This window comes from Seriola aureovittata, chromosome 11 (assembly GCF_021018895.1).
Source record: "Seriola aureovittata isolate HTS-2021-v1 ecotype China chromosome 11, ASM2101889v1, whole genome shotgun sequence".
Taxonomy (NCBI): domain Eukaryota; kingdom Metazoa; phylum Chordata; class Actinopteri; order Carangiformes; family Carangidae; genus Seriola; species Seriola aureovittata.
In genome coordinates this window covers 5,304,083-5,314,338 of record NC_079374.1, presented here as the reverse complement: position 1 = coordinate 5,314,338, position 10,256 = coordinate 5,304,083, and the positions used below count along the sequence as shown (strand labels likewise).

Sequence of the window (10,256 nt, the reverse complement as noted above, 5' to 3'; positions counted from 1 at the left end):
CCGCTCAGAACTGAGCAACAATAACCTCCACCTCAAAACCATCAATTAACTCCCCACACACAATGATGTGTCCATTGACTGTTTGCCAAAACTGTTCTCTGACACAATTAATACCTATGTTAATACTGCTAATACCTGCTCTCTGGCACATAACAAAGTACTGAAGATTTTAATGGCTTCCAAGTTGTTAAATGGCTGAGGTGGTAAATTCCATTAAGCTGACAATGTGTGTGCTTTCAATTAACTTCACATAAAGAACAAGAAAAAAACAATGCTGACACTGTTGGCTCTGTGAGGCTTCATTTAGGCACAGCAGTGCTTTGAGGCTAATTGCTAACTGCAGCATGCTAGCATGCCTGCAAAGACGATGCTAACATGCTGATGTTTAGCAGCTAATTGTCACCGTGTGTACTATCTTATTTGAGCAGATTAAAATTTGCTAAATAGCACTAAACAGAAAGTAAAATAGAGGTGGAAAATGATGGAAATATTTCAGGAACTTAAACTCACCTCCTATATTGAGAAGCTCCTGTCACTCCTGATTGAATTCATCAGAATTTTTCATCCAGTATGAAATGCAGGGAAGGGATCATTACCTCATGGTCAACAGTGTATGTTCATTTTACATTTGGATTATGGCAGTTTCTCTAATTTATCACTGTAAAATCTGAAAAGTTGATTTTACTTAAAAAGCTACATATATATAACTATTAGTCTTAAGTTCTGTTGACTTTATATCTGCTTTAGTTGTGTTTACCTCATTTTATGAAGTTGTTCCAACTTAAAAATGCTAAACAACTAAAAGCAACTTGCTCTTTTTGAGTGTATTGTGTATTTGTTTTATATTGGCAACTTCATGAGGACAGTGCCTCACTGTAAGAACTTCCTTTACAGGAACATCAGGGTTAACAGCAGCACAAAGAAACTATGCAGTGATACATACGTTTCAGTCTGAAAAACAAAATCTGATCTTACCACATGAAAAAAACACAGTAAATGTCTTTAGTTCTGCTCATGTTTAACACAAAAACACAAATAACTTCCAAAACATTATGGTCTTAACTGTCAACAGCAAATGTTAATGGAGTGTTTGAATTGTGCCTGATTGTTTAATCCTTTCATATAATCTTGTGCACAGACTTTTTAAACATATCTCAATGAGAATATAGACTTTGGATTAATTAAATAATGCACTGAATTTTAGTTTTTCTAATATTTTGCCCTAAATTGTCCAAGTTTTCAATGGGATTCTGCTGGTGTTGTCACCATCTACCAGTTGTTTCTCATTTCACTGTCAAATATCAAAAAGTCAGACGTGCATGTGTGCGTTTCTAAAGAGCACATCATGTGCTGGGGAGGAGTTGAGCTGAGGTGGGGGTAAGTGAGGGGAGCATTTAGCTCACTTTTCCACTGTGTGAGCTGTCATTCTCCCCACACGCAGCTGTGGAAATGAGATAAAACTGAGCTGCCACTTTAGGAAGCTCTCACTCACTCACTCACTCACTTGTGCTGCCAGAAACCTCTGAAGCCAAAAGTAAAAACGTTTGGTGACTCGTCATTGTGCTGGATGGCATCTGTTTTCTGCAAGCAAAGGGGAGAGCAAAAGGTGGAGGGAGCACATGTTTGCAGTTTGTGGATTTTTTAAGCTTTTTTGTTTTGACTGACAGACTATTTTTGCATTGTCTCTCAAACGTCACCTTTTGCTGAAGAAGACTACACTGAACTTCAACTCTGAAGACTGGCACACCTCCGAGGAGACTATGAACGTGCTGTCAAACCCAGTGATCAGGGCCCAGGAGCAGTCTCTACCTCTCTGTGGCCCCGGGTCTGTCCAGGACTTACCTCACTGCCCTCCAGGGTTCAACCTGAGCTCTCGCCTCCACCCTGCACCAATGCTCGGCCTCCAGAGCGGCCAAAGATCGACCAAACCTCAGAGGGAGCTGAGCCCTGAGGAGCAGCAGGAGCTCAGGAGGAAGATCAACAGCAGAGAGAGGAAGCGGATGCAGGACTTGAACATTGCCATGGATGCCCTGAGGGAGGTCATGGTGCCTTACGCCTCCTCACCTTCTTCCGCCTCCTCCTCTCAGTCCCACCAGCCTGGAGCTCCTCCGGGCCGCCGGCTCTCAAAGATCTCCACCCTGGTCCTGGCCAGGAACTACATCCTCCTCCTGGGTTCGTCTCTGCAGGAGATGCGGCGGCTGCTGGGGGAGGTGAGCATCGGGATGGGGGTGAACACAGGGCCGGTCCCTCGGCTGCTGCTCACTGGAGGGTGGCCCCTCATCTCCGGCCCCGGTCAGCTCCTCCTCACCCAGGAATCCCTCCTCACCTCAGCAGCCTCCTCCTCCTCATCCTCTTCCTCCTCCACTTCATCATCTTCTGCAGCTAAATGTCCCCTGCTGTCTCCGGGCCCCATGGAGGCCTCGCTCGCCCCAGTGCAGTGGAGCTCTGCAGGGGCCTCAGGCGGGCCCCTGTGCCCCTGTGGAGTCTGCAGACTGCCCAGATTCAGCCATTCCACTCCGGTTCCCAGATTCCCAAAGTGACACCTTGAAGTCGAAGAAGAAGAATGGACTTGATGACTGTTACATGTATGAAACATTTTTTATATGAATTGTTATTTTTCTAACATTTTTAACATGTTTATATTATTTTACTACACTATATACTCACAATTACCCTTGATCTTCTAAACATATACACAACTATTCTGTATTTGACAAGACAGGCTCTTTAAATCTAATAATGCTCATTTTGTTTCCGAGTTGCAATACATTTTATCACATTTCTTATGTCACAAACAGAGAAATAATGAACTACTTTGGAGTTTGTTGCATATTAAATGTACACTAATGGCTGTGTGCACGGTGCATATGACTGCAGTGTTGTACTGTAGCTTGCTGGCTGAAAGTTGGTGACAATTTTAGGGCCCGGTGCTGGAGAGGGTCCGAATAAAGGGCTTTTGTGAAATAAAAATATTGCCAGTTGAAGGCTCTGAAAACCCATTTCTCGGTCTGCTTCCTATGAGCAACAGAGTCACACATGAACACATCATTTTCTCCAAAGGTTTGAACAATTTAGCTTATTTCTTGATTTCTGTATTAATGTTTCTGTGTTTGCTGTAACTGGGGCTGAACACCTCTGTCAATCAACAAAACAGAAATAAACAAAAATGAGAAGATACTGTCAAACTAATATGAAATCGGGACACAGGCAATGTTATAAAAGTGTACAGACACACAGGACTGCAACCAAACCCAGTAACATAGATGTGACAATGGTTAGATTCCTTATAAATTAACTGTCTAAACAGTCTATTGTGAAAATGAGATTTCATACTGTACACAGTTTATATGAAATATGAAACTGGGACATGTAGTTTAAGTTGTCATCAGAGAGGAAATGTGAGATATCCTTGCATTACATAATGAAGCAAGCATTTGTCTTTCTCCAGCAAGATGTGTGACTTTGAGCCAGATCCCATTCATGTTTTTGATGTTTTAGTGGAACCAAGAATAATGGAGTAATGATCTTTGCATCCAACAGGTAAAGATTAAACTTCTTTGCTAACTTTGGATTTTTCAGGAAAACTTTGCATAAAGTTTCTTCAACCACTAGCTTTTCTCATGCCACTGTTAAATCCTGCATTACGTTCTGTCCCACAAAGTGCTGAGAAAGGATTCACTCATAGAAAATCAACAGGGCCAAACTTTTCCTTGCACCGTTCCACCTTCATTGAATCTTCACCGTTATAATTTCTGATATACTTCAGACTCTGACAAGATGCTGAGCTGAAAGGCTTCGTAAAACCCTCCTCAAAATAGTGAAACAGTCCTCATCTGTTCCCCCCCATTCATTGCTCCAACAAGCAAAAGATCAAAACCCACCCGTGTAATTACTGCTCTGCAGAAAGGAGGCCTTTTGATTATTAGCCCCCTCTTTCTCCTCCATCCTCAAATTCTTGATGTTTCTCTGTGTTAAGGAGCCAGGACGGGTGATTTGGTGCTACTCATTACACTCACTCCACAATATGTTCAAACGCCCAGAAAATGTGTCTCCCTGAATGGGGTTCACTCCTGCAAACTCGCCACCCCTCTGGAAGAAAGCAGGCAGCCTCATTCTGAGTGAGAATAAGAGGCGCTGGTAGGAGGGAGGATATTCTCAGCCACAACCTGGCCCTTAGCACAGCCTGCATGAATAATAATAATGAAAATAATCATAATCATAATGCTGATAAAATACTCAAAATAATTGCTACCCCGGAATAAGAGGATTATAGAGGGTAGATATGTGAATAGTGGTGAGTGAAAGGAAGGGAATCTGTTAGCATCAGGGAGGACAAAAGAGGAGCTGGATGCCATTAAGTGAGATTAAGCCAAATAAGGCTTGATTTTCTTACAAGGAAAAAGGAGGAAGGAGAAGAGGGTGAGAGTGAAGGAGGAGAGAGGGGGGAGGGAAGGAGAGCCTGATTCATAGATCAAAGTAAGATGGCCAAACTTCACGTCTTTCATTTACATATAGCTGCTTTATGTCTCTGGAGGGATTAGCTACCTTGCTATTTTCTCCGGGTTGTTCTCTATTCTGCTACCGCTGCCCACCATCCATTTCCTCCTGCTCTCAGGATGGTTCAGCCCTTCTTCTCTTCTCTCTTTTTTTTTTTCTTTTTTTAAGTCGGCCTCCTTAATTTCTCCCCCCTCTCATTCTCTGCTCTTTCTCTCTGTTTTTCCAAGAGGCTCTCACTTTCTCGCGTTTGGTGGTTTCATTGTTGCAGCGACGCAGGGGTCTGGTCAGTCTTTGTGTCAGCACTTTAACTCATCTCCATTTCATCACTGTTGTTCAATGGGGCGAGGAGAGCTCATAAGACAATGCACGTGCGCACACACACACACACACACACACACACACACATGCACACACGCACACACACACACACACTGTGGACAACAACCAGAAAAGCAGATTTAGGCCTGAATGGCTCTTACTTTACTCTCATTAAAGACATAGCACATCCAGAAACCTGTGCCACTGTTTTAGAAATTTTACTTCTTCTCTTCCCCTATTTAACCAGATTTTTAAAAAAAGTCTCGGTAAGATTAAAATCTTTTTATAGGCTACACTTGTCTAGAAATAAAAACGACGTCGACATAAACAGTCTAACAGTAATAGAACAATGAATAGAAACAATGCATTGCTCTTTCCGAGATCCTGTAACTTAAATTCAACAGTAATCTGCTCTGATGATTTGAAGTTATTTAATGAAAAGACTTCTTTTCTCAGCTGTGCACAGGTGACTGTGTTGTAGAAAGACATACACAATGCCTGGCACAGCAAAAACAATATGAAATAAGTTTAAATGTTCAACATCTTCTTGAAATCTTCTTTGATTAGATTTTTTAAAATCTCCAGTAGGACATTTAGATGCTTCTCTTTTTTGGTTATTCATGTGATGGTGTAACTATCAATTATTATAAAAATAGGAAATAAGACAGCATTGTGACATTTTCATCCAAGCAGAATCAGTTGTTAATGTTGTATTTCATGTGTTTTAAAGTTGAGGTTGTGGCTCTTAGACAACTGGCTTGTCTGCAGCTCATAGCTGAGACTGATGCCGTGTTGTACGTCAAACTTCAAACAAAGTTCTTTTCCCTTTTTCAAATTCTTGACATTCTCGACATTTTGTTCATCTGTAAGAAAATAAAATACAACAATAGTCATCATCAAGTTAATTTGAAAATCTAACTGACACCAAGTTCCCTTTAGTTAACACGGTTTAAAAAATCTTATAACAATTTTCACCTTGTGAGTCTGTGTGAGTGAGATCATAGGAAAATGTGGTCCTGGAGACACCTACTGCAGCGGGAACTAGGAGTGTTTATATGTCTGTGGACAGATTTTATATACAGCTGCTACAGTTAAGCCAGCTCTTATTGGTGAAGCTTGACATTACATGACAGTGGGTCAAACTGTCAACAAACAAATTGAAGTAAATTGAAGAATATTAGTTTTTTCTTATTGTCAGGAGTAAGTGGCCAAAGCACAGTTCCCCAAGAAGAGACTGTCCTAAGAAGAATGACTTCTTGGATGAACCATTAACCATTGTAGTGTCATATCAACTGGCTAACCTTGAAGGAGCTGTTTGTCTGTTTTGCTATTGCTATATAGCTAACATTAGCATTAGCATCTGTTTACTTACCAGTCTAGAAGGAGTGTTGCAGGTTCAACATCGAACTTAATTCCTTTACTTACCAAGAGCTGCCTCCAGCGGTGGAAAGCAACGCTAGTGCTAACTTAAGTTTCTGTCACTTCTTTTCTTCTACTGAAGTTAGCATGCTACCCAGCTAGCCCTGGCTTGGCCCATCACCTTTAGCGACTCACTGTAGCCTCCAGTGTGCCCTGCAGACGTAGCGCTGCTCAGAGGGAATATTACAACCTTTTATATTGTAAAGACAACCCCTTTAACCATACTGTATAGTTGTGTATCGTAGAAACCTTCTCATCTGGCCATTGATGAAACAATCTGAGTTCCTGATATTGAAATGATTATTTTTAATAACAAGACACTTCAGTGTGCACTTTTTTACTTACATAACAGAAACAGAGCCAAAACCATCGTTGTATTTTATTCAGATATAAGTCCTTGCAGATTTCAATCATTCACTGAATCATCAACTATTCAGAACCAACGGAGGAGGAGCTTGATGCCAAGCTTCCTCTACAAAATAGGGTTTTTTTTTAGACTTTTTAGACACATATTTGCTAGTACCCATGTTGCTAAAGTGCAATAGGTGCTACACATGTCACTGTTATCTATTTACATGATGTGTTCATTTACATTTCAGCTGAAGCATGTTGCATGTGCATCCAACTAGTCACTTTATAGTCCAACACCGGTCTCTAACGTGGATTCGCACACATTGTCTTCCACTGTCCCCTCTCCTGCAGCCTCTCATCTCAGAGTGTTGTTTGCCTCCAGCCTTTGTCGTACTGTTTCACAGCACTTAACCAGTCAACGTGGGGAGTCCTTGGCTTAGGAAGTCCTGAGCCATAAATTTCATCTCCACAATGAGCAGAGCACAGGGGCTGGTCAGGACCCCCATTTACTTTCTAACCCAGCTTTTATTCATTCCCTCCCTAAATAACATCAGACCCTCCTGTGCTGTCCCACCCTGAAATTCCTGATCCCCTGTGTCACCCCTTCTGTCTCAGACCGAGCCGATACAACGGGGTTACCGCTGAGCCCGCCGGCCCGCTCATTAAGCATCGTGTTCTCTCCCACCCATTCCAGCCCTCTGTCCTATTCACGCCGCGGCCCTCATTACAACTTTACAGGCCACCATCAGCCGTCACCTCATTACCCCAATCGACCGGCAAAAAGACGGGCTGAGATGGTGTGTGGTCACCGGAGATGTATTGTCTTTACAGAATCTGACATTATCCCTGAAGCTGTGCGAATGATTCGGTTTAGGGCTGATTTTAGGTTGAATAGGTCGAATCATTTGTTTTCATGTGTTAATATTGCACGTGGCAACAACACTGAGCAGCAACTCACACTGACACACAACAGAATTTAAGCGCTGATTTCCCTCTTCATCACCACTAAATTTATGTATTAAGAAAACTGCTTAAAATTATATTTAAAAAAATCATCTATTTATTAAAAAACATGTAAGTATAAGAGAATTAACATTACTGAACACGTGACTAGAGGAAACATTAATAAGGTAGAAGGGTTGGGACCCTAACTCCAAAATGTTTATGGAGATAGCAAAGGAGGACAAAATACTTACAACATCCCATATCCTTAGATTTCATACTGCAACTCCAAAATTTGTCACTTTCCTTGTTACCATTCCAGTGTTTGTTACCGGGCTCTCAAATAATTAATTCCCTCCAGGCACACAAAAAATTTGAAGTTGGAGCCACTAATGAGCACGGTAACAAAATTAGGATGTGTTGTTGTAGATAAGTAGATAAAATTATAATAAAAGTTAACACAGGAACCCAAAGAAAATATACTTTTTTTTTATTTGGCTGAAAGCTCTCTGTGTCCCTTAGGTCACCATAAACATCATGTCTGCTCTTGTGTTTTTCAGATGTATGCGTTATGCATTTTCAGTAATGCTAATACAGGTGTCAAGAGTCTGATATAAAGCATCTGCACTGCATCACCTCTGAGGTTATTGTTCAGAGGACTTTCCCAGCATGTGACGGATACGAGGAAGGATACAGAGGTCACCTAGTAATCAATCCTTTATTATGGATGGTTCATCCACCACACTATATTCTACCACCAGATATTAAATCAGAAAAACCAAACCAAAACAAAACCAGGATGAAAGAAAACATTATTTTTCATTGTCCATCACATCAAAATAAAAATGTTTACATCTTTAAAATGGCAACTCAACATGAAACAGTGGAGGTCAGAGCACTGGTGCTTTGTGGTTTTTGTGACAGTGTCAGAAAGAGTAGGCTTCAATATGTTTGTGACATAAGAAAAAAGATATCCAATCGTGTGTCAGAACACATGTAGTTTGGGGCATCACATATGTGACAAACTCTATGTAACTGTATGCAACAGTTACATGCTGTGTTCAAATCATACTGTGATAAAACTCAGGCTCAGTGGAGATCATGCACTACTTTGAATCACCAGATCCCTCATACGTATACATGACGTATGATTTTTAGGTGACACATTCGATGACACATCTTTGAAGGTGATAAGCTCTGCTTTCAGTCCAGAACCACAAACATGTGCTGCTTTATTGTCGGTATGTTGCAGGTCCAGTAAAAAAAAAAAATATATATTTTAGTGCTTTTTAAATGGGTTTTAGTTTGGGAACACTTGATTTTAATTTCAGTTTTACATTTCAATTTTACAGAATGTATTGGTTTTGTTTTTAAGTGAAGCTATAATAACCTTGATTACTATTGGACAATAATATATGTAGCTTGACTGTGATGAATCGCCACACAAATCCCTGCAGGTTGATTTTAATACACAGAAATGAATGGAACTTAGATGACACCTGAGAAGTTGGAAACAAAATTCCGAAACCTAAATCACATCTTTGTAAAATGGACAACAGTAGTATGGTTGTTTAAATGTGTGTGTGTGTGAGTGTGTGTGTCTCTGTGGTAATGAACCCCTGGCCCTCAGTTTGCCCTCTGAACCCACGGTGGCCTTGGAAGCAGGAATTCCAGTTAACACATCACAGATCAGTTTTCTTTTCTTCTTGTTTTGTGTTTCTGTCGCTTCTCGCCAAACGTCGGCTGGGTGTCGACGAGGCCTGACAGCCACCAGCCCTCTCCCTCCTCTGTTTTCCTGTCCTCTTTCTTCCCTTCCTTTCTCTCGCTCCTCTGTTTGGGCTTCTCTTTTTTGCCTCCTTTTCTGCTTAATTGAGTTGTTTGGCAGGCGGGCTTGTCAGACAGCACCGTCTATGTGGGGAGTCTGAGGGGCAGGGGGGCCACCCGCCATTGTGCTCCCAGAGACGGGTTAGTTTTTCACTGTTACTGCTGCATGAGTGAACATGGCCCAGATTAGAGACCAGGGGGGAGCTGGAGTTAAATTTATGAAATATCAAGAAGGTCGTTGGGTATTTTTTCTAATATCTGATTATGTAAAAAAAAAAAAAATCAGTTTAGTTTTATCTTGTATAAAATTGATCAGACTCATAAAAATATTTTTAGTGCAAATTTAAGTTGCTTTTTCAACAGTTCATTGTGTTTTTAACCATAATTTATGTATTACATATAATTTACACAGTGCATATAAACAATGCATTGCACTGTTCTCAGTGTCAGACATGCTGAAACTTAAAATTACAGTTTAAATTTTAACGTAATTTATTTGTATTCATGTTTCTAAACATGATAAGTCCATTATTGACATTTGGACCATTAAGAGACAAGAGTCTCCTCTGTTTTAAGTGCTGAGCAAACCCATAAATATCATCTCCATACGAGAGAGTAGAGCGGTCTGAAGAAGGCAAACACTGAGTGTGTGTGGAGTCATCAATCATCAGGACCGAGCCGAGAGAGAGATGAAGACGAGGAATCACTTTTGTCTTGTTAGTCGTGTGATCCCGTAACCAAGTCGATAATAAAATGACCCACTGAGGATTTAAAATACCAAAAACGGTGGTGTTATTTTTATTATTACACAATATAAACACAGTGACTTATCCTAGCAGCTATAGTTTCATTAAAAAAAAATACTCTATAGTCTTGTTCATATAATACGATCATGACACAACTTC

General features: G+C 40.8%; 1 protein-coding gene across 1 annotated transcript; it reads left to right on the top strand.

The window, feature by feature from the left end:
* Window positions 1–1,029: 1,029 nt before the first annotated feature.
* Window positions 1,030–2,995, top strand: olig1 (oligodendrocyte transcription factor 1). Its single transcript, XM_056389614.1, has one exon. It carries the CDS (start codon window positions 1,761–1,763, stop codon window positions 2,538–2,540), a length of 780 nt encoding a protein of 259 aa, XP_056245589.1. The 5' UTR covers window positions 1,030–1,760; the 3' UTR covers window positions 2,541–2,995.
* Window positions 2,996–10,256: the final 7,261 nt, after the last annotated feature.

What these genes read in the sequence shown, in the direction of transcription:
- olig1 (XM_056389614.1), top strand. Translation starts at nt 1,761, where the DNA reads ATGAACGTGCTGTCAAACCCAGTGATCAGGGCCCAGGAGCAGTCTCTA.